The sequence below is a fragment of the Zootoca vivipara genome, chromosome 15 (genome assembly GCF_963506605.1).
Source record: "Zootoca vivipara chromosome 15, rZooViv1.1, whole genome shotgun sequence".
Taxonomy (NCBI): domain Eukaryota; kingdom Metazoa; phylum Chordata; class Lepidosauria; order Squamata; family Lacertidae; genus Zootoca; species Zootoca vivipara.
The window spans coordinates 39,293,334-39,318,713 of NC_083290.1; the positions used below are offsets into that span (position 1 = coordinate 39,293,334).

At 44.4% G+C, this 25,380-nt stretch overlaps 1 protein-coding gene across 1 annotated transcript; it reads left to right on the plus strand.

Moving 5' to 3' along the window:
- Positions 1-7,536: 7,536 nt before the first annotated feature.
- On the plus strand, positions 7,537-23,239 carry LOC118097081 (uncharacterized). Its single transcript, XM_035139677.2, has 2 exons — positions 7,537-7,675; positions 17,933-23,239. Exon 2 carries the CDS (start codon positions 17,943-17,945, stop codon positions 19,728-19,730), a length of 1,788 nt encoding a protein of 595 aa, XP_034995568.1. The 5' UTR covers positions 7,537-7,675; positions 17,933-17,942; the 3' UTR covers positions 19,731-23,239.
- The last annotated feature ends 2,141 nt before the right edge of the window (positions 23,240-25,380 follow it).

Here is a 25,380-nt window from a genome sequence, read left to right on the forward strand (position 1 = left end):
CAACCCCTCACAGGGAAGACCAACCATGAGTCCGTGGATTCCTTTATTGGAATACCCATTACATAGGGATGGCCAGAACGCTCTGCCAACCCAATCACCTGAACCAGAGCCTATCTGCAACCTTACAAGTTGTGTCGATTTGCTACGCGGCAGATGAAACCAAAGTGGCACCAGCCAATCAGCCAAGTGGGGAAAATTCCTGCCCTGCCCCTGTCCCAATGACAGGCGACACACAACTGCATAGCAAGGTCAAGCACAAGCCCTAAAAATGGGGAGAGGTGGCAGGTGTTCCGGTGCACTGAGCCCAAAAGAGGAAGCTCAGGGACACGTGCATGGGCTTAAATAGAGGTCCCTTGATTGATTTGACTGACATCCCAATGGTCAAATTGCACCCGAGATCGAGGGACCTCCAATAGGGTGTTGTGGCCAACCAATGTTCCCACCCACAACGCAGGGTCTGGTTGCCAGGTCACACCACAATACATGCCCTCTTGTTAGGGAGGACCCGATTAGCAGATCTTTGACCCCCCCTCAACCCTGACCACTACCACTCTGCTCATTCTCTAATAACAGATCAGCGGCAACAAATTCATTCTTAAAAATGTCAGATCAAGCAAGCAACTATATGACTGTAAGAGAGGCCCTAACATAAAAGAACAAGGAACATACAATGTTGAGAAAATTCAGAACGCATTTTAAATATTTAAGGGAAACCCCACAACTAACTGGTTCTTAAGGGATCAGGCCCTTGCAGAGAGGAAAGCCTGAAGGACTATCCTAATTGCACAGAGGTAAGTAACCTTGGCTCATATGGTAGCAGCTATTTGTTTACTGAGCACGTGCAGAATTAAAGTCAGATACACCAGTGGATTATACCTGCCAGCCCCCTTTTTGTCCAGCTGTGGCTGTGCCTTTACTTGTAAAGCAATTGGGGGTGGCTTGGCCAAAATAATCTTGCAGACCAAATGTGGAGGTCTGGTGGACCTAATTAGACCCATGGGATGGAAGTTCCTGACTTCTGCTTTAGAACAGAAGCAGCTGCAAAAACAGATTACATTTTTAACTTATTGTTGTCAGGGTTGTTTGTTTGTTTGCTGCACATTAGCTAGACCAGCCATCTTTCTGAACTATCCCCAAATAATCTGAGCCTATGTTTCTGGCATATATTCCTTTATGTTTGGGGGTATATATACCCAAGCAAGCAGCATTTAACAATGCGGTAATTTGTGGTGTTATCAACTAGTCCTTCTTTCTTTGATTTGTTTCTGCTTGAAGAAAATGCTGGTGGAGAGCTGTCTTCATGATACTTAGTACTTTTTCTATAGAATATTTTCCCTCCTACAGACATACTTCTCAAGACCTTTTGGTTCTTTTCAGCTACTTTTACATGTAAAAAAGAAGCTAAAGGACCTCTGGATGGTTAAGTCCAGTCAAAGGCAACTATGGGGTATGGCACTCACCTTGCTTCAGGCCGAGGGAGCTGGCGTTTGTCCACAGACAGCTTTCCAGGTCATGTGGGCAGCATGACTAAACTGCTTCTGGCGCAATGGGACACCATGACGGAAACCAGAGCGCACGGAAATGCCATTTACCTTCCTGCCACAGTGATACCTATTTATCTACTTGCGCTGGCATGCTTTCGAACTGCTAGGTTGGCAGAAGCTGGGACATAGCAAAGTGAACTCACCATTGTCGTGCAGATTCAAACAGCCGACCTTCCGATCAGCAAGCCCAAGAGACTCAGTGGTTTAGATCACAGCACCATGTAAAAGTGGCTAAAAACCTGTAAAATCAACTAGAATCCCAGATATTACTGTTAAGTGCTATTAAAAAATTTAAAAAAAATAGTTATATGTTTTCCAAGTAATTAGAAACTTCAGAACCACAAAGTCATTTGGGAAACATTAGCTCATAATATTTATTTTAATGAGCAGAATGAACATGAGTTAATGGAACTTAAATGTCAGAGTTTTGGTTTTTAAAGAGCATTGGAAAGCATTATCCGTATTTAACACTCACCAGATTGGCAAAAATGTATATAAAAAGAAAAGGTATATTTTGGAAGTGTAATGAAAATGAGGGATCTTTTTTCACATGTGGTGGTCCTGTAAAATAATTAAGGAATATTGGGAAATTATAATGAATTAAAAAAGATACTTTAAAAAACTTTCCCCAAAACATCTGAGATTTTTCTCTTAGGAATGGTAACAACGGAGGTCCCCGCCCCAAAAAACCCAAAAGGGTTTATTACTATGTGCCACCACTGCAGCTAGAACCTTATTGGCACAAAGGTGGAGAACAAGTATAGTACCCACTATAAGGAAGAATGGCAGTGTAAAATGTTTGAATATGCTGAACTGGCTGGTTTGACGAACAGGATAAGAGAAAACAAATATCAGGAATACAAGGAGGAATGGAAAATGTTCATTGCATATTTTAAAAAACCAGCATAAACAAATACATAGCTTAGCAGGTCTCGTGTAAATCCAGCAGAGTTGAAATAGATAGAGTTGTTAATAGATAACAAATTGGATGATTAAAAAGATGTGGCTTATGTGGAGTAGTAGAAAAGCAATGGAACCAGGAAAATGGTGGAAGGGATGTCATATGGTATATGTACGGTATACATGCTGTATTTGGTACAAGGTTGTAAGTGGGACAGGAGGAGTGGAGGGGGAGGGGGGTTAAATATTCTCTGTTCCTGTTTTTGAAAATGCAAATAAAAAAATAAATGGGAAAAAAAAAGCATTATCAGTCTGGAAAGTCCAGCCTGAATGGTCGGCTTCAACGGTCAGTGCAAGGGCTTCTGGGATTGCACTTGCAAAATATCGTGGGATTGCTAGGCACTGTTTTGTGCCTCTTTTGCCCTTTTGGGCTCTTTGAGGGCCATTTTTAAAGTCACTTCTGGATTTGACTGGACATGTAGTCACAGTTGCATGTCAGTTGGACCCGCATAAATCAGGAGTTGCCTGTAATAATAAACAGGATCCACTTGGCTTAGTATTTATTGCTGCTGAAAAGGCATTTGACTGAGTCAACTGGGAATAACAGGTTCAAATTAAGCAGAACTTGGATTGGGACCTGCTTTTGTTATTTGGGTTAAGTTAATATACAGGAATCCAGTTGCTATGTGTAGACAGCACAAGATTAAAAAAATATTAGGCAGTCTAGAGTAGCAATACAGGGATATCCATTATCCCCCTGGTTGTTCAATACTATGATAGAGCCATTGGTAGAGAATGTAGGATCTAGCCAAGAGAATGAAGGGCTTAGAATAGGAAGCTAGCCTTTATTGCTGACAATGTACTGCTAACAGTGAAAAATCAAGAAATTTATCTTGAGAAAACACTAAAGGTTTTTCAAGACCATTGTAAGATCTAAGGCCGTAAGATTAATCTAAAAGAAATCTGAATGGTTCAGTTATAATGCACAGAGGAAGGTTAGACTCAACTATACCAATGCCATTCAGAGCTGTTAGCCATCTTTGTTGTCATACGCATTTATGTGTCAACCACTATAAGTTTATGCAGGGAGGAAACAATTTTTTTAGCTTGCAAGTGTGGTGAGAGAGATGTAATTCTGCCAGAAGTTTTTGCACCATACCAGAAGGAATGGGTGAGTGCTAGCAAAGATGCTCAGGATCTGAACATTCTAAATCACTCCTGTGTGGGAGATAGGACACTTCAGAAATTACTTGCTACTGTTCACATGCTTAATCTGCAAATACACCACCTTTCCCTGGGAAAAATTGATTGCACAAATATATATATATTATCCAAAAATGCATACAAAGATGTGTTTGCTGGGAAAATTGCACACAAAAATGCTGAAAAAAATTCATGAAGACCGCCCCCCCCCCGCAAAGCTCTACTACAGTAATGTGGAGGACTGAATTTGAAATGGACACATATATCCATTCCCTACCCACCAATCACAGTAGTGATTTCACTTGTTGACTAAAAGCAGGCTAATTTCCTGTAAAGAAATGGCTTAGAATAGCGCCTGCCCATTTTGCTTCAGGACTGTAATTCTACAAGGGCTAGAGACTTCCTTAAAGCTCAGAGTCCAATGGCTCTGCGCCCAGGACAGTGGTATCTCCTGTGCTTCCTCTTGGCAAGGCTGCCTGATCGCCCACCAGTTTCATGGTTTGATGCCAGGATTCCAGGGCAGAAAAACTTTTGCCTGTGCAGTTTTCCCACACCTTGCCTCATTTATAGACCTCTATCTTATTCTGCCTCACTCAACTTTTTAAAGCTAAACCTATTCTAACCTACCGGTATCCTCATAGGGGAAGCTTTTCCTCATAGTAAGGCATTGGAATAAAGCAGTGATTCTCAGAGGATGCGGCAAGAGAGGATGGCAAGGGTGATGGGAAGATTCAACAACAATCAAAGAAACATTTAAACAATATAAAGTATTTGTGTTCTATGTTATAAATCAAGCACTGCTAGTTGTTGTTTCTTTTTGTTTTCCAATGTTATTTATTATCAATAAGAAAATCGGTGTGGCACAAGCAAATCTTTTTTTTAAAGACAATTTATTAAATTTTCAAATAAACCACATTAAACAATAACAAAACATTGAACAACAAACACAGCAACACACAATAAACACAGAATTTCCTCCTTTTAACATCTATTCAACTATTTTACTTCACTTTGCTCCGCCGAGCTTTGACTTCCCTCCTTCCCCTCATTCGGTTTTCCTACCCACTCTTATCTCGCAGTTCCTTTGTCCCATCTACTTAAAGTCAATTCGTAGGATTTATTTCAGCCCTGCAAGTGTCTTTAAACTTCTACAGTTCCTCTCCATATAGTCCACAAATTTACTCCAGTCCTTTTGGAACCTTGACTCTCCCTGGTTTCGGATCCTGCAGGTCAGCCTTGCTAATTCCGCATAGTCCATCATTTTCGTCTGCCACTCCTCAATCGTCGGTAACTCCTGAGTTTTCCATTTTGGGGCTAATAAAGTCCTAGCCGCGGTTGTCACATACATAAATAATTTTTGATCTCCTTTTACAATCTCTTCTCCTATAAGTCCTAATAAAAAAGCCTCTGGTTTTTGGGGGAAAGTGTATTTAAAAATCTTTTTCAGTTCATTATATACCGTGTTTCTCACATTATAAAACACCCCTACAAAATAAGGCATGGCAGGATTTTTCTGAGGTGGCAAAATATAAGGCATACCTCGAAAATAAGCCATACCACAAGTCTGTGGCAAAGAAGAGGAAAAGGAAGGGGGCTGCTCGGAACCGGCTGCTGCTGCTGCGTTAACCCCTGGGACCCGGCTGCAGCCTTTGCACGCGGCACGCAAAGCCCCGGGACCCGGCTGCAGCCTTTGTGCGCGGCGCGCGAAGCCCCGGGACCCGGTTGCAGCCTTTGCGCGCGCCGCGTGAAGCCCCGGGACCTGGATGCAGCCTTTGCACGCGCCGCGCGAAGCCCCGGGACCCGGATGCAGCCTTTGCGCGCGCCGCACCAAGCCCCGGGACCTGGATGCAGCCTTTGCGCGCGCCGCGCCAAGCCCCGCTCGCAGACAGGCAGGCGCACGAACGAACGAGGGAGGTGTGGAAATGGCCAGGAGAGGTTTCCCACCCACCCCTCCTCCTCCCTCGGCCTTCACATACGATAGCTGGGCAGCCAGTCACCGGCTCTAACTACGGTATGGACTTTTTACCTCAGGCGGGGAAATGGGGTGGGGGTCGGTTGGCGGCGAGGGAGGGGCGGAAGGAATCTGAGGGGTTGCATGCTGACGCGCATCTTGCCCCCGCCGCGCAAAGCGGGCTGAGGATGCGCGCCCGGCTGAGGCGCAGGCATGGGGGGGGGAGAGCAGCAAACGTTTCCTCAGGCAATCCGAAATAGACTCCCTTGCCTGCCTGCCTGACTCAATCAACTCAGCAAAACCACCTCCGCTCCCCAGCTCACTGCCCGGTGTGGGAGCGAGAGGACACACACTCGCAACAGGACACGCAAAACGAGATAGCGGGGGGAGCTACTGCACTACCCATGTACCGTAATAAAAATAAGACATCCCTTGAAAATAAGCCATGGTGTGTTTTTTTGAAGAAAAAATAAATATAAGACGTGTCTTATAATATGAGAAACACGGTATCATTTCCCAAAATCTTTTAACTTTTTCGCATGTCCACCACATATGATAAAATTCACCATCCTTGTCTTTACATTTCCAGCATGATTTACTACTCATTCTATACATCTTAGCCATTTTTACTGGTGTTAAATACCATTTATACATCATCTTCAAAACATTTTCTTTCAAGGCAGTACATGCAGTAAACTTCAATGTTTGATTCCACAATTTCAACCACGCATCATATTCAATATTATGCCCAAAATCTTTTGCCCATTTTATCATCACATCTTTTGTCAATTCATCTTTCGTATAACATTCTAACAACAAATCATACATTTTTGACAACAATTTTACTCTGCCTTCCAATAATTCTATTTGAAATTTGGACCTTTTTTCCTCAAAACATATTTTTTTAATCACTTGTTAAAACATCATTTACTTGGTGGTATTGCAACCATCCAGTCAGAACTTCTTTAATTTCCTCATAAGGTTTCAATCTCCATCCCTTTTCTGGTTTCATCAATATCTCCTCGTAAGTGGCCCTCCCCCCCCATATTTATTTTTTTGACCGTCAACACCTCCACTGGTGAAATCCACCATGGGGGCTTTGTTTCTAACAGCAACTTGTTTCTTTCCCACACCTCATATAAAGACCTTCTTATCACATGATTTGTAAAACCTTTATGAACTCTTTTTTTGTCGTACCAAAGATATGCATGCCACAAGCAAATCTTTAGTGAGTGTGTGGCCCAGAGGAAAATGTTTGAGAGCTCATGGAATAAAATATCCTAAGGACCACCAATGGCATGTTTTGACAGTGGTCAGCAGCAAACATTCTCCCTACCATACTAAAATGCGCTTCTGCTTTAAAACTTACCACCAGAGGCAGGGCCGGCTCTTCATAGCCCCCCGGTGGCGCAGTGCACCATGGCGCGGGGCTGGTAAGCTGGGCGCCGGCCCAGAAAGGAGGGCGCCGCGCGACGAAGCCGCACGGAAACCAATTGCGCCCTGCAAGGGCGGGGCGGGCGGCGGAGCGATCTCCGCCCCTCAGCACCAGGGCGCGCGATCTGCTCAAGGCGGCCCTGACCAGAGGGGAGAAAACATCCATTTTTAAACAGAGGCTGAATCAATCTGAAAAAGGTAGAATTCTATCAGAAGCTGATAAGAGTGCAAAAAAGATTTTGATGTGCACAGTCGGTGATCACACACTGCATGGAACACAGTCCTAGTTTTAAAATCCTACTGGAAAATATGGACCTTGTTCAACTACATGTTTGAAAGTTAGAAACTAGTTCTGAAAGCACAACTTTTCCCTGAAGTCTGAGGCTGACTGGTGAGTCTTCTGCTCCCCTGCTCCCTCCCACCATCCAGAAACTAATTTCCTAATGCGTTTACTGTAGAAGGGTGGGCTGACTCAGAGGCTGCTCTCAAGTGACGTACCTCCCAAGAAAAACAACTGTTCTTATTAGGCGTTCAGCATGCCCCACCTACTGCTACTTATTTGGAGAGACTCATAGATTTCCGGACACACAGAGAGACCTGACGTATAAAAGAAGAGTGTCTTTGAAAAGCAGTCCAAATAAGGGTAAGTTGTTTCATCTTTTAAAATGAATTTACAGGGCTTACAGCTGCTCAGTCACATCATGGATACTCTTAATTTCTACCTCTTAGATACTTACAGTTCCGTTGTCAGCAGCGTAAGAGGCTGATATTCTAGACGCTGTGATTTTCTTTCTTCCTTCCCCTCCCAAATGGCATCTTCAACATTCTGCTGTCATTCTATAGGTCCTGAATGTTCATATTTATTAAATCTGCTTCATTAAATTAAATTGAGTCCCTGCAGCTGCTATATTGCATAAATCGTAGACATGCCTGCCAATTTCCTTTTATTTTTAAGCTACTCTGAATGGAGACATTATTTGGAAGGGTGTCCGTTCATGTTAGGATCAGAGTGCCGGGTTGCCTAATGATCTCATAGCATCTAAATGAGCAATGGAGGCAAAAGGATTTCCTTTGGTTTGCAGTTTGAGGCAGTCGCATTTCATTGCATAACGCAGCAGATAAACTGTCTGGGGGTTTATTCTGTGAGTGCTCCGCATTTACAAAGCTTTTCAGGCAGCTGTTGACAGGATGTTTAAATCCTTGCTGTCTTCACCAGCCATTATAAACATATCCCAAATTAATAGCATATATGGGGTGCAAGAAATTTCTGACACATTGTCAGATTGTAGAGACTTCTCAGCAAAGAGGAACTCCTTTTATATCAAGGAAGAAATGGAAGGTAAAATAGAGCATGTCATATAAACATGACCACAATATTCCTTCAGTTTGGGTTTTTAATAAAACCTGCCTTTGTAGCTGCTTCTAAACTCAGGGGAAAGAGCAGAATTCTACACATTTTATTTCCGCACCATTTTGGAATATACAATACACACCTGCATGCACACACGTTCCAAATAGTTTCAGGAAAATTAGATTAGATTAAACCTGGGTTTGTAAAAATGGGAGGAAATTGGCCCCACCCCTCTGCACTGTTATTACACACCAAATCTTACTGCTTTACGACCAATTGTGTGCTACGCAGTTAGAGCACCAGTGTGGGGTTGTAGCCAATGGCATGTTTGTATTGCTTCTAGACACAAGTTATATTCGATGCATTACCTTATAATATATTCACCACCCCCACCACCCAACAATCTGTCTCCAGATTATGCAAAATGTGCTTCTCTAATTCCCTGCGTGATTGTCATTTTAGCTCTTAGGAACTACTGTTTATATCTTCATCTAAGGGTTAAGCCGGTAGCCAGAGCTACAAAGCATTAACTGGCCAGAACATATTATTTATACCCTGCCCATCTGGCTGGGTTTCCCCAGCCACTCTGGGCGGCTTCCAACAGAATATTAAAATACAATAATCTATTAAACATTAAAAGCTCCCCTAAACAGGGCTGCCTTCAGATGTATTCTAAAAGTCTGGTAGTTGTTTTTCTCTTTGACATCTGGTGGGAGGGCGTTCCACAGGGTGGGTGCCACTACCGAGAAGCCCCTCTGTCTAGTTCCCTGTAACTTCGCTTCTCACAGCGAGGGAACCACCAGAAGGCCCTCGCCGCTGGACCTCAGTGTCTGGGTTGAACTATGGGGGTGGAGACGCTCCTTCAGGTATACTGAACCAAGGTTGTTTAGGGCTTTAAAGGTCAGCACCAACACTTTGAATTGTGCTCGGAAACGTACTGGGAGCCAATGTAGGTCTTTCAGGACCGGTGTTATGTGGTCTCGGCGGCTGCTTCCAGTCACCAGTCTATAGGTGATCTATGGATCAACACAGCGCCAACAAACTTGTTGATCCTCCCAGGCTAACGCTTGCTCTCCTGGTTTCTGTCTCAGTGCATTTCTTCTCTGCCTGTGGAGTTATTGATACAATAACAAGTGTGGCCAGCTGCAACAAAATGGTGCAGTGCATTGCCAGCTCCTAAGAGGAGTGTTCCTGGAAGATCTCCAGCCAGCCTCAGACAGAAGGCACCATTTGGGCTGGTGTTGCTGCTGATGGTGGGAAGAGTTCCAAGAGGAGGAATAGACGCTGCTGATGGTGGGAAGAATTCCAAGAGGAGGAATAGATGCCCTCTTTTCCTTTACCATCCTCATGAAACCTTCCCTTGCTCTGCTATGAAGCGTTAATGGGATCAGTTTTGGAGTCGATTACCAGCCCTGAAACTTACTACTTTATTGGGTGCAAGTGGCGGGTGGGAGGTTTCTGAGGAAAGTTTCAAAGACTCACCAGATTATGCAGAAGGGTGGTGGGAGTTTTTAATTTCCTGGTGGGCAACCCTTTAATTGTGCCTCCCCCCCTAGTATGGCACTGGTGGTCACCATGGCACCCGCAATTATCACCAGTGCCCTCTGCCTCTCCTTTTTTAATGAGTTTTTTTGGGGAAGGGGATGTTCTTGGTGGTTTGTGTGCTGCCTGCCTCCCTGCTTTTTTGTGGGGTGGGGTGTGTGGGTGTTCTGCTTGCTTTGGAGCAGGAGTCAGCAACCTTTTTCAGCCGTGGGCCAATCCACCATCCACCATGGGGGCCGACGGCGGACTATATTTTGAAATAATAATAATAATAATAATAATAATGAATGAATTCCTATGCCTCACAAATAACCCAGAGATGCATTTTAAATAAAAGCACACATTCTACTCATGTAAAAACATGCTGATTCCCAGACCATCAACGGGCCGGATTTAGAAGGCGATTGGGCCGCATCCGGCCCCCGGGCCTTAGGTTGCCTACCCCTGCTTTGGAGGAAGAGTTCTGAGCATCACATTTTTCTTCTGTGAAACTGGTATTTTTTGGTTTTATGACAGTTTCTTGGCTTCCCAAAAGATAGGGAACCTCTGCAGATTTCTACCACCTGAACACTCACCATACGTTGTTAAGGAAAACTGATATCAGTCCCTATTTGAATTTTCATCTGCCATCCTCAACAGGCTGTGCCTCTACTGCGGTCAACATTCAATAGGTCCTAGAAGCTAACAGGTCCTTGTCAGGCTGTTGTGATGTGTGTGTCTCCCCCCCCCTAAAATCTCTTTTTTTTACCAGTTAATACACTTGTGACAGGTAGGTAGCCGTGTTGGTCTGCCATAGTTGAAACAAAATAAAAGCAATTCCTTCCAGTAGCACCTTAGAGACCAACTAAGTTTGTCATTGGTATGAGCTTTCGTGTGCATGCACACTTCTTCAGATACACACTTGTATCTGAAGAATACACTAATACACTTGTGGATACCTGGGAAGATCTATTCTCTATCGAAGCACTTTATTTTTTACTTTTTTGGGTGGCTCCATTTTGCTTCCAAACCTAAGTGCAGAATTAGATGGAAATGCTATTATTAATCTAGCTCTACTGGTGCAATTTCCAGAGCAACATAAGCAACAAACAAAGTCAAAACGAACCCCGAGGTGCCTGCAATCTAATTTTAGACAGTGAAGGAGACAACATGATTTCAGGGAACTGGGAGGCTCAACAGATTAAGTAATACAGTATATTATGGTGTGGCTGTCTCGGGAGCTGATCTGCCGCAGTCCCCTTTCGCTTTGGTTTCTCCCTCTGTCACGCCACTAGGATTTGTGGACATTCAACGAAGCTGAATTTGGGAAAATCCAGAACAGACAAAAGAAAAATGAGAAACGGAGAGAACTAAAATTAACAGATCCGGCAAATTCATGGCTATATGTTGTCCCTCCACTATCAGAGGCAGTTTGCTAGGAATCACAAGTGGGTAGAGTTCTGTTGCACACAGGTCGCACTTTGGACCATGACAATGTCTCCAGTTTGCAAATGTGCCCATGGACTCAACAAGATTGGCAATCCCTAAATCTCCCTAAATTTCATTTACCCTTTGACGTATCAAGTTTAACTTTAAAAATAAATAAATCCTCACACATCACAATAAAGGACTTGTTTATACACAACATTCATCTTACATGGTGGTTAGATTATGTCCAGTCCTTAATGAACATCCATTCTGGTTTGTTTTACATGGTGTGGTTATACCACAGGATAAGAATTTGGCCTGATTTGCCTGCAGGGTGTTCACATGTCTTCACATTAATCCTTAGTTCATCTCCCCATTTTTCCTGCATTTCTCTGTAACTTTCATAATTGCAAAAAGCTGGTTCATCGCACTAGGGCAACAGGACACTTTAATCCACTTCACCTATGCAAACCTAAATTTTTATTTTAGTATTATTTATTAAATTTCGATGCTGCCCTTCATCCAAGGATCCAAAGGTGGTTCACAATATAAAAACACAAAAATACATCACATAGTAACAAAGTAACAAATTACTGTGTTTTATTTTTCTGTTGGAAGCAGCCCAGAGTGGCTGGGGAAACCTGGTGCTTAAAGATATGTAACAAAGGCTATATGTAACCTTGCAAGCCATACTAAAGTTCCAGGATACTCTTGAATCCCTCTTTAAAAACAGTGACAGTTTGAAGGCACCCATGTTTCACTGGCTACAACAGAATATTTATTTCAGGCCTTATTTCAACAGGGTGGAGGGGACCCCAGGGGCACTGGGGGAGGCCTTTGCGGGTGCATTTGATCCCACAAGTGCCACTTGGAAAGCCCTGCCCCGGATCTCTCTGATTGTGAGCGATCAAATCTACAGTTTTCATCTGGAGAGCTGGGTGGAGTTTCCTCTCCTTGGCCAAAAAACAATTTGGTTATTTGAGCAAAAGCCAGACTCCTGGCATATCTCTATTGTACGTATCAGCTATTAGTGTTCATGTTTATATTACTGTGAGAAGCAGACCTCGTGGATCTTGCTGCTCAGCTCAGCACGGAGGTGCTTCTTGCAGGTTTATTCTATCTATGGTTCCTCCAAAACCTCAGAAGAGTAAACAAGAGTCAGGTTTCCACAGAGTGTGGGCAGGGCTGAGTATACATCTTGCAGCTGGTCTAGAAACTCCTGTTGCAGGTTCTTCTTTTGCATGTTTTTGTGGGTTAATGCCAGGATCTGTCCAGGTCTTCTTAGTCCCCTATGCCTGGGCAGGACGTCTGGAACACCTTCAGCATACACCCGGGAATCATGGACTCATAACTGGGCTTTATGAGCACCAAACCAGCAGTCAACAGCAGAAGCATTTGTAGAGGTTTCAAAACATTCCTCATTTATTTCTATTAACTACTGGCATATTTACAGATCTGGCTTTGTGAGTGTTACAGCCTCTCACTTAGCCATCTTATCTACAGCAGATATTAAGCTGCACACAGCACATGGCAGAGAGCAGAGTCAGGAATGAAAAACAACAAAGTAACAATTCCTAACTGTTCCCTCCCAACAGCAGATATCACCAGATTTTCAGAATGGGGAGGGGTGAAAATGCTCACATCTTGCAGCTGGTCTAGAAACTCCTGTTGCAGGTTCTTCTTTTGCATGTTTTGAGTACTTTAAACAAGTTTGGCTTGCACAGATGGCTTGGATGGTTATGAGCTGGTAGTTTGTTGGAGAGGTGTGTCCATTCAATGGGATTCTGTGGATTTGTGGTCAGTTGTGTGGCTGAGGGGTAAAAGTAGGACATGTGACATTGGCTGGAGTTGAGCATTAGGTTGTGGCTGTTGCTCACAGTAAATGCTCCAATCTTGCTGTGGAATGGCAAGTTTCCCCATCTCTAGAAAAAGAGGCATATTAATTCACATTTTGGTGTGTGTGTTTTTTGTAAACTATTCCCTCCATGCTTTCCAGTAAAATGCTTTCCCACTAGTCAACACTCTCTGCAGGCACCATGCTGGTGAATAAATAAGATTTCTTTGCCACTGGCCTCATCAAGGAATAGAATCTCAGCTGAGTTATGAGTCATATCCAGTCAGATTCAGGCCAAGTTTTCGATCACTTCCACTCTAACCACCAGGCATGCCAACTCTATGAGGCCAAAGGCACCTTGGCCCTCTCCATCTTCAATTGGTCCTACACACATTGCACCCACCTGGCATGCACCAGAGGTCCAGTGGCCAGCTTCTCCCGAATGCTCGGCTCCTTGTATCATGCATGCACCGTCACATGGGCACAATGCACAACACTTGTGATGTCACACGTATGCAACAAGTGTCACGCCCGATGCCAATAGGCTCATTTCTGTCACCTTCCCTAGAAAATGAGGGCAGTTAGGGCAGTTAGGAAAAATTGTATCGACAGACCCGGTCAATTCCAAATTCCAGAACTCAGTCAAGGTCCAAACAAAAAGTCTAGCGTATCAGCTTGAATTTCCATGAGGGCAAGTTGGAAGCCAATTCAACTCAACAGCCTCCCATTACCAGGGGTCTGCAAACTTTTTCAGCAGGGGGCCGGTCCACTGTCCCTCAGACCTTGTAGGGGGCCGGACTATATTTTGAAAAAATAACCCAGAGATGCATTTTAAATAAAAGGACACATTCTACTCATGTAAAAATATGCTGATTCCTGGACCATCCGCAGGCCGGATTTAGAAGGCGATTGGGCTGGATCCGGCCCCCGGGCCTTAGTTTGCCTACCAATGCATTAGACCTTTCCACACACTTTGTCTTGGGTTTGACAAGCTCAGGCTAGTTAGAATGCTGGAGGTGACTTGCAATTCCTTGGAACCATCCACAGCCCCTGGGTAGGCAAAGTTCTTTGCCTCTGCTCCAGTTCAGACACTTCTTTAGTGATAAGTGCCAAAGCCCCCCCCCTCCACCCCATCAAGTCCTAGCACATGTTTACCAAGCATGGATGACTCTCTTCAACAAGCAGAGGCATGACCAGAAAACAGAATAGCTGCCCTGCTGGCAATCCTGGAGGAACTTTTAATACAGTGTCCCCATTGTTAGGAGGGTGCAAATGAAAAGAAACAAGGGGGGGGTGAGGAAGCGGGATAAACAGCAGATTGAGAGCAACAGTGCATAGGAAGGAGGGAACATTATGCGATCAAAACAGGCTCTTCCTGACAGCTACTCTGAGTGGAAGTTGGAATACCAACATAATACAAGAATACCCTGCTGTCTAGAATAAAACCACTCTTATCTTCCTTGCCCATATAAGGAGGGCCACTTTGTCTTCAGAGACGGCCAATGCCTTCAATGGAGACAGGACTTCCTGGGCTCTTGTGGGAAATGTATTTTATGGGCCCCTGGGAAATGTGCCGATTCTCACTCAGCTTGTGGGCTCTGAACAAAGCAATAAAGGATTCCTCCAAATCATGCTAAATAATAATGCAGTGGTACCTTGGTTCTCAAACTTAATCTATTCCGGGAGTCCATTCCAAAACCAAAGTGTTCCAAAACTAAGGCGCGCTTTCCCATAGAAAGTAATGCAAAATGGATTAATCCGTTCCAGACCTTTAAAACAACCCCCCAAAATTATTATTATTCTATCCTAATTTTAAAAGACATCTGAAGGCAGCCCTGTTTAGGGAAGCTTTTAATATTTAATGCTGTATTGTTTTAATATTCAATTGGGAGCTGCCCAGAGTGGCTGGGGAGACTCGGCCAGATGGGCAGGGTATAAATAATAAATCATTATTAAATTATTATTATTATTATTTAAAGAGCAATTTAACATGAATTTTACTATTTAACGAGACCATTGATCCATAAAATGAAAGCAATAAACAATGTACAGCAGTCACACAATCAATCAGTAGCTGAACTGGGTTCTACACAGTCCCAAAAACAAAACAAAAAGCCACAAAAACGCAAAATAAATAGCAAAAACAGACAGACCTCAGCGTAACACTCAAAACGGAAGTGTGGCACTCAAATCGGAAGCGTTACACTTCTGAAAAAAGTTCACAAACTGGAACACTTACTTCCAGGTTTGCAGTGTTCGGGTTCCAAGTTGTTTGAGTATCAAGGCGTTTGAGAACCAAGGTACCACTGTGAACTTGCTGTGACCAACAGTGATTGCATGCATCTCATGGCAACTTGCAGTTGAGAAAATCAGAACATCAGAAGAGCTTGGCTGCAGGATCAGACCAAAGGCACATGCAGCCAAGCATCCTGTCCACACAAGCCCAAAAGCGGGGCCTGATTACAACAACACTTCATGAGGTGAGGTGGTGTGAGTTCTCTGTAAAGCTTGCTAGGACTTGGAAAACCCCACCTCATGCCGGAAAAGTGTAAGCTGATTATGGTGAATCTGTGGGAAAGGGCAATCTGCACTAGCTCATTGGCACTGGCCCCAAAGCCTTTGGAACAATTTAAAAGGTTGGACAGAGAAGAGGAATGGAACTTTGTTTGTACGCTAAAACACACTGCGTCAAAGCAGGGGACTTTGGTCTTTCTGAGAATTAGAGTCTTGAACTGTATTTTTTCCCTTGAGAAGGTTCTCCTGCGCTTAATTTCTAAGGCGAGCACGCGTCTTTCCAATACACATATGGGTGGGCATATTGTGATTGCTCAGGAGTAAGGGAAATGCACTTTGCACGTGCTCAAGGTATCTCTGTTATACTTTATTTACCAAGCCCTTAATTTTCCAATGGGTTCAACGTATTTTTTAAAATTATATTTTGGTTCCCCAATCTGTGGATGCATTTGCAATTTTGTAAAAGGACCTCATTTCACAGCGTGCTTCTAGCAATGAGAGATGGTGGGTAGAGTTTGAGATACCTGATCCATTTGATTGCCAGGGCTGCCTTTTTGCCAACACATTTAATCATTTCCACTGTAAACCATAGTGGCTCATACGTTGCGAAACTTTGGGATCTATGTACTGACTATCACAGTAATAATGTGGTCTTTTTCCAAAATAAAATTCTGCTCTAGCTTCAACAGGAATTTATATAACTGGGAGATAGATTAAACTAGCTGACTTCGGGGAGATGATTTACTATGGTATATATTTTGGTATATGCAGTAGTGTTGGAAAATACCAAATTGGCAAGTTGGTGGTTTTCACTGGTCTATTGATGCTGGAACGTACAAGTTTTCAAGTGACTCAGAATTATTCATCAAAGAAATTGGCACAATTTTTAAGAGCTCCTAACTGGCATTGTGAGGGACAGGAGCTATAGACTACCCCCTCCCATCGTGACAACCAGTTCCTCCCCGAGCACAAGCGGGAGCGGGGAGGGGGATGAGTCTAGCGGGGAAACAGAAAGTAGGGGGCAGGGCTCTGACAGGGTCACAGAGCCCCTGCGCCGATCGGGAGAGGAAGGAAGGGAGAGGGAAAAGGGGAGGCAGGAAACCGCGGCTAGGAGACCTCTCCCTCCAGTTCCGGAGCTGCGCTTGAAGAAAAGGGGGAGGAGATTGGGGATTCCCAGACTACTTTGTTGGAAAAAGACGCGGGAATCCCCATTCCGGGGTACTGACCCAGACTGAGAACATGTACGTTGTACAGCTTCTGCACTGTAAATAGTCTGCACATAATAAAAGCATGAAAAGGCAGCGTGTCGGAGAGTCGTTACTCTAGAGCAGGGGTCAGCAAACTTTTTCAGCAGGGGGCCGGTCCACTGTCCCTCAGACCTTGTGGGGGGCCGGACTATATTTTTTTGGGGGAAATATGAATGAATTCCTATGCCCCACAAATAACTGATAGATGCATTTTAAATAAAAGGAGACATTCTACTCATGTAAAAACACCAGGCAGGCCCCACAAATAACCCAGAGATGCATTTTAAATAAAAGAACACATTCTACTCATGTAAAAACATGCTGATTCCCGGACCGTCCGCGGGCCGGATTTAGAAGGCGATTGGGCTGCATCTGGCCCCCGGGCCTTAGTTTGGGGACCCCTGCTCTAGAGTAGCCGCCAGCGCCCCTGTGACAGGCATGAAAGTGAGAAGTTTGGTGCTTATATAAAGCTGAAGTGGAGCTACCTTCTGACTTCTGCCTGATGTAATTTTGTCCTGCATGTCAAGTACTTAAACACTTGGGCTGTTTTATATCCACTGCACCCCGCCCCCCCCCAAAGAAACGTGCCTTGCAAGTTGTATAGACTTTTGTCAGCTGGTGCAGGCATCAACTTAGGAGCATAGAAAGTTGCCTTAGAGTTAGACCCATCAGAGTATTGGTACCTCAAGCTCAGGATTGTGTGCAGTGGCTTGCATAAGCTGTCCGGGATTTCAAACAGGGCCCATTTCCAGTCCAGACCCATAGTCCTTCTACATGCAAAACCTGTCATCTTCCATTGGGTTACAGTCTCTCCTCTTGTTGGACAGTTGTCAGATTCACATTACTGACAACACATCCAAAGCCTGCTCAACATATAATGTGAGAGAGAATCATTTTGGAAATACCACCATCACCTACTTGCAATTATATATTCTGCATTTTGTGTTATATCCTCCCTGTCTTTTCTTTAAAAAAAAAATTGATTCCTTTACTTTGTTTTTACAGAATAGCCATTATGGGAAAGTGCTTGGTGATCTGCTCGATAGCAATTCTCTTTATTCTTCTGCAGACTGATGTCATTGTCTCTGTTTCGGGGAAAAGCTCGTCCAGTAGAAGTAGTAGAAAGCCTAGCAAGCCTTCACATCATCGACCTAGCAGGCCTGCACACCATCGACCTAGCAAGCCTGTGGAACATCGACCTAGCAAACCTGTACAACATCGACCTAGCAAACCTGTGGAACATCGACCTAGCAAGCCTGTACACAACCAACCTGTACACAATCCTGCTCCCCCACAACACAACCCTGCTTATCCCCCAGTAAATCCTGGTAAGCCCCCAAGCAATCCTGGCAACCCTCCTCCACAAAACCCTGCTTATCCCCCCCACAATCCTGGCAACCCTCCTCCACAAAACCCTGCTTATCCCCCACGCAATCCTGGCAACCCTCCTCCACAAAACCCTGCCTATCCACCACAAAACCCTGCTTATCCCCCCCACAATCCTGGCAACCCTCCTCCACAAAACCCTGCCTACCCACCACAAAACCCTGGTAACCCTGTCTATCCGCCACAAAACCCTGCTTATCCCCCCCACAATCCTGGCAACCCACACAATCCTGGTTATCCGCCACAAAACCCAGGATACCCTCCCCACAATCCTGGCAACCCACACAATCCTGGTTATCCGCCACAAAACCCAGGTTACCCTCCCCACAATCCTGGTAACCCACACAACCCTGGCTACCCCCAACAAAACCCCGGCTTTCCACAAAACCCTAGTTACCCTAGGTATGGAGAAGGAGGCAGCTGGGGCAAATATGACAGTAAGCCATGGAAGCCTAAGCCAGCCAAGCCCAATATGAAATATATGGCAGGATCAGCTCTGGCAGGTGCTGCAGCGGGAGCCGTTGGCGGCTACCTCTTAGGTCGTGCCATGTCCAATGTCAATTTTCAGTTTAACAACCGTGATGACGAGCGGTGGTGGCATGAAAACCGCAACCGTTACTCCGACCAGGTTTACTACCCACAGTACAACCAGCCTGTTCCGCAGGATATCTTTGTGAGAGATTGCACAAATATCACTGTGAGCGAGTATACGGAGCCCAGCGGAAACCAGACGGCAGATGAGATGGAAACCAGGGTTGTGACACACGTGGTGCGCGAAATGTGCATAGAGCAGTATCGTACCTACTCTAGTCATGCAGGAGGCAGCTTCAGACGTCCCGGGAGTAGGCCAGAGGAGCCTATGCCGGCCAAGACGGAAGTGAAGCCTGTGGCAGAAGAAGCTATAACAGGCGCTGTGGCAAAAGACAGTTTGGCCAGCTCCATGTCTAACATGCAACTGCATTTCAATGACAGCGATGAGGAGCGATGGTGGAGCGAAAACCGCAATCGTTTTACCAATCCCGTCTTCTACCCAAACTATAGCCACCCTGTCACGAATGAAGTCTTTGCAAGTGATTGTGAGAGTGCCACCGCAAACTATTACATAAAGCCCACCGGAAACCAAACAGCAGATGAGGTGGGAGCCAGGGTGGTGATGCGAGTGGCATGGGAGATGTGCAGGGCGCTGTACAGTGATTTCATCCGTCACATGGAAGGAAGCAAATATGATCAGAAGCCAGACGTGCCGGTGCCAACCAAACTCTGGCTGAAGCAAGTCCCAGAAGCGGCTAACATTCCTGGCGCAGGAACCACTGGAAGCCATCGCAACAGTGCCACATCTCGCATGCATGACAACACTTTTGCCAAGTCTTCTGTGGTTTGGATTATCGCCCTGGTCACTCCTTTCCTGATACCTTGAGGCTGGACCTTAAGCTGCCATTTTGTTGCTGAGACAGGAAATGTCCAGAAGGAAAGAGATGTGTGTATATAAAGGAAATGTTTTGTGGAGAATACACTATCGCTTCTGCATCTGTTTGGTGGGTTGTCTTTAATAGCTGTTGCATGTGCTAATTCTTACTCCTTCAGAGCCACCTTTGGCACTGCCGCTGTTTCAAAATAGTTGAAACTAGGGAAAGGAGCCAAGGGTAACCTTGCAATGAAGGGAACCTCCCCACCCCAGCCCACATGATTCAAGCCGTGTCCTTTTTCATAGCTAGTTGAGCATATTCAGTGTATAAACATGAACAAGTTAATGGAAACGCGGAGAAAAACACACCTTTTGCCAGACTACTCCTGCTACATAGGCTCTTCAGTGAAACCTGCCATAGCTTTACATATCCTGTGGCAGACTCCTCCCAGTACACTGACCCCTCATGGGAACCTACTCAGCTTTAACAGAAAGCTTTATGGTGCAGTAAGCCTTTATACAGAAGTCTAGCTTCAAGAGAAAGAAAGGATTTCCAGTTCTTATGTAGCTTCACTGAGAGTGACTTTCAATGCTATGAAATGGGGTGGGGTGGGAGCACAAGCAGCTTACGGATAGGGATGGCAGAATCTATCAATGTCAGCTTCTAATTTTTCCAGTTCTACGCTCAGTTCTTCACATTCCACCTCCATTTGTGATTTTAATAATAATAATAATAATAATAATAATAATAATAATATCATTATTTATACCCCACCAACCTCATGAAAATTTATCAGCCTTTTAGTGCAATTTTATTCACATATACACATTTTGTATGCAATTTTGCATACAATATACACATTTTTTTGAAAAGCAATTTCCCCTAAAATAATACATTTTTTGCATGCTATTTTCAATAATATATGCATTTGTATGCACTTTATCCTAGTATATGTGGGATGTTTTTTTTAGTAAACTACTTGGCTGTAGTTTCACACATTGCAAGTGTGAATTTTAAAGGATGAATGTGTTCTGGTTTGTGCATTGTTTGAGAACGTGAGAATTGGGTAGGTTTGCCTTTAAATGTGAACTGAATCAAATTTCTCCCCCATCCCTTTGTGTGCCATGTGCGCCACACTGAAGTCCAAAGAAAATTTTTCACATTAACCTCTGTAAACAAGATGCAAGATTGGCTCCACATTGGGAGTACCTCACTGGCATAGCTGCCAAGTTTTCCCTTTTCTCGCGAGGAAGCCTATTCAGCATAATGGAAAATCCCTTTTAAAAAGGGATAACTTGGCAGCTATGCTCACTGGAGGTGTGAAAATTCCACATGAGACGCTCCTTTGGGTTGTATCCAATGTAGCACTAAGTTAAAGCCACTTAGTGGTACTTGTTCCACAGGTGAAATGTTTTGCAACAGTGCTCCACGGCTGCAGAAGAGAGGCTGCTAGTAAATTTGTCGCACAACAGATTGCCCACTAAGGTTCCGCTAGCACACCCTTTGGGTTGGGTTCCTCTCTAGTGCAACACAAACCATTTCAAGGTTTATTATTATTATTATTATTATTATTATTATTATTATTAACAACAACAATCAAGAGGTATATAAATTTTATGACATAAGTAAATAAACATTAAAACTCACCCATCCACTTGAGCTAGCAGACAGGGAACACTGGACACAGTCCTAAATGCAGTGAACACTTTTAACATTTTAAAATGCCTTGAGATTCTGGTGGGGGGGGGGGTGAGGAGAAGAACACAGAACATAGAAGAGGACATTCCCTCCCACATATCACAATGTGAGGTCTGTGGGATGCTCCTAGTCGCAAGTTCATGTGAGGGTGTTTCCATGTGGGTGTTTATTGTGTCAAGGACTTATGTCAAGGATGGGGAGGGACCAGGGTGATGTCCATCCCTAATAAAATACCGTATTTTCCGGCGTATAAGACAACTGGGCGTATAAGACAACCCCCAACTTTTCCAGTTAAAATGTAGAGTTTGGGATATACTCGCCGTATAAGACTCCCCCTCTTCCTACCATTGTCCATGGGCCGGACATGCTCGCGCTGCCCATATCCGAAATGTCTGCAGCACCAGAAATCGTGTCTGCGCATGTCCGGAAGCTGAAAATCATGTCTGGACATGCACAGAAGCAATTTCTGGTGCCACACTGCTCTTTTCCAAAATGTCCACAGTGCCAGAAATTGCTTCTGCGGCTGCGTATAAGATGACCCCCAACTTATGAGAAGATTTTCCTGGGTTAAAAAGTAGTCTTATACTGTACGCAGGAAAAGAGTATATTGTGCTCTCATTTTAGTGCCTTTGCAAATGTGTCAGCCTAGTGAGGAATGGGATACGCTGTTGTGGGTTCTTTATACTTGCCATGGAGCTCCTGTCAATGGAGGGAGTCCTTCTACACGGCAGCTTGTTGTGGAAGCATGCGTGCAAGTTTTGTTCAACATCCACGTGACTTCGCCCTCATCCAAATGCTGCCCTACATTATCTTCCAATTTAATCCAAAATTACTGTTTCTATGGAAAATCTGTTAAGTAATCCTTTCCCTCCAAACAGATTAAATGGAGGGGGCGCAGAATGATACATTTTGAAAGGGACACCATTATGTGAATGTCATTTTTAAAAAGTGCATGCATTTAGCAGCACCAACTCCGCAATAAAATTCTGTGTGAAAGTGCCCTGGGTACCCTGGAACAGCCTGCATGAAAGCCTTAAAAAATTGTAGGTGGTGGACATGCTTGAGTTTTTCATTGTCTTTTGCCTACACAGAAATAATTTATGCTGCTCAGGATTTTACAATCGTACAACACTTTCTGTCTTTTAGAAGCAAAGCCGGTCATCATGTGTTGGGAAAGCCAATCCCTGTGAAAATCTTCCTTACAACATCATATCACTTCAGCACTTAGTTGTGGTGTCTGATCTAAATTCCTCTAGAGAGGGGATTTCCAGGCCTATCTAGCCACAGCAAAACTGCCTGAGGAGGTCTTTCCTGGGTTTAAAACTGCCAGCTACTTTACTCTTTAATTGTAAGATACTGGTAGAATATTTTTTTAAGCCACTTGTGATAAGGACTGCTTTCTTTATTGTAAAGTAAAGCCAGAAGGAACTTTGCCCAGTGGGATTGTGGGCGATTCCAGACTGGCTGCTTATTGAGCACTCATGTTGATAATGTTCACACCAAACTCGCATGGATCTGATACATCAGGCATGTCCAACAGGTAGATCGTGATCTACCGGTAGATCACTGGACGTCTGTGGTAGATTACCGGTAGATCAGTGGCTCCTCCCCCCAAAGAAGCTAGAAAACTTTGGCTGCCCTAAAAAAAGCTCAACATCTTTGCCCTGCACCCCTAAAATGACCTGAACCACAAAAAACAGGGCTTTCCTTCCAAATAAAAAAGCTCAACATCGCTTTCTTCCCTAAAGAAGCTCAACAACAAAACAGGGCTTTCCTTCTTAAAAAAAAAAAAGCTCAACAACTTTGACCTGAACCCCCAAAAGGAGGGTAGATCACTTCCAGTTTTTAACTCTGTGAGTAGATCGCTGTCTCTTGGAAGTTGGCCACCCCTGTGATACATCATCTGTTTATGAAGCATTCATCCTGGTAAGCTTGGGTAGAGGTTTCATTGCATTGCCAGTTAGTGGTTATTACCCTGCACTTTCCAGCACAATTTTCCATCTCTTTTCTTATTGGACTTTTTTGCAGTTAGAAAAAAACACACAGGATAATTGCACAAAAAAGTACGGAATGGCAGTCAAATTTTGTGCCAATAAACAGCCCATCTGGAAGCACTGTGCCTCTGTTTTCTGTGGCTTCAGTGTTGGAAACCACATAAATAGCACTACAGAAGGAACAACAGCTGGAGGTGGTCATGTAGCATCAACATACAATTCTTAACATTTCCTGCAGTGCTTCTTTTTAGTATGTTTTTGCCAATGCATTCTGGACTGTGGCATTGACATGTTCTAAAAGACTGATGACCAAACCATGATTGGCTCTTCCCTTTTCTAATAAACAGGTTAAAACCAGTTGCCGGTGTGCGCAGTGAGCAGATGGATTAGCTCCGGCTGCAGCCCCAATTTTGTAGTAGATTTTGTATTTCTATTGCCCCTGCCTCCCCCCTGCACATCGGTGCTGCTTCCAGAAGCACATTCTAAAGCTAGAACCTTCCTCCTCAAAATTTTAATATGTGTGGCAATGTGATTTTGGGACACAGGTTTGTATATGTGTGGATGCAGGGCTTGTGTGTGCAGGAAATTGGGAGCCTGGTGGCCTTGTTGGGTGAGCAGAGAGAGATTTTGTAGGAGACGAAAATAAAAACCAATTGGGGGGGGGAGGTGAATTCAAACCATACACCAATAACTTATTGGCCAGTCTAGGGTTGCCATATGTCAAACAGCGAAGGTTGTTGAGTTTTTTTTTATTGGGGGGGGGCAAAGTTGTTGAGCTTTTTGAGCAAAGTCGCAAAAAAACCAAAACGTTTTTGAGCTATTTTTATGGAGAAAGGGCAAAAACGGCCCTGCTGCCATGGGCTGCCATACGCCCCGATTTTCCCAGACATTTCTCTGGTATCCACCTGGACACTGCTGCCAACTGCAGTTTTCCAGACATATGGAAATCCTACTAGAGCAGTGGATGGGTGGGGAGGCAGGTCCTCCCGTACTCAATTCTACCCTTCAACACGGCCCGGCATGCTTTGGGAGGTCACTTCTGATTCACGGGAATGGGAAGGATTCCCAACCCCTGGCTCCCAGCAGATATTTGGTGTCATTGATGTGGTGTCAGCCTATTTGGCCTTCCTCACTTCACCTCCCGTCATCTCTTTAAGCTTAACGAATGCACTGTGAGTTTGATGCAGCTGCTGATGTTTGCTCTCTGCCAAGCTGTTCTGTGCCTTGACACACTATGGGCCTAGAGACAAGGAGAGATGGGAAGAGAAGGGAAGCCGGGTTTGAATGTGGAAACCGAAGCACCAGAATCGGCATGCTGATCCCAGAAGCGGGGGTCCTTTTCTCAGCAGTTCTAATGTGGAGGGCGGATGGATCCACTCCAGCTCTTGGGAAACCCACTTAAGAGTTTGCATTTCTCCATTTCTGAAGTGACAGTCATATGCAGCTATCCTCTTAGATCAGTGCAAATTCTACAAAAACCCACCTGTTGCATATGCATTGTCTTACAAGTTGTTGCTAATGGCATCTGGGGAACAGGGGGAAATTGTTGGTTGAATAACCAGTTATTGCTCCTGACTTGCTAACCTGTACACCTTGAACCCTGATGCTCCTGCGAAAGCTTCAAATAAAGCTGTGGCCTGTTTAACACAAAAACCATGTACAGTGGTCTTCCTTTCCTGTCCTGCAGACTAGCCAGACATGTAGTTTGGCCTACTACCCTGACCAGCTCCGTGCTTCTGAGGCCTAAAACAACCTCAGTGTAAACAGCGTTTTTGCTTGGACTTGTGCCACATGTACTTTCAAACCCTCCAAAGCGTCCCCGTTTCCCAGGGACAGCCCCTGATTTACAGAAGCCGACCCAGTTTCTGATTTGATCAGGAATGTCCCACTTTTCCTTAGGACGTCCCCAATTTCATCAGATAACTGTTGGAGGGTATAGAATTATGTGATCCCCGAGCCAAGGAGATAT

Coding starts and splice junctions, on each gene's coding strand:
- LOC118097081 (XM_035139677.2), top strand. CDS start 17,943: ATGGGAAAGTGCTTGGTGATCTGCTCGATAGCAATTCTCTTTATTCTT.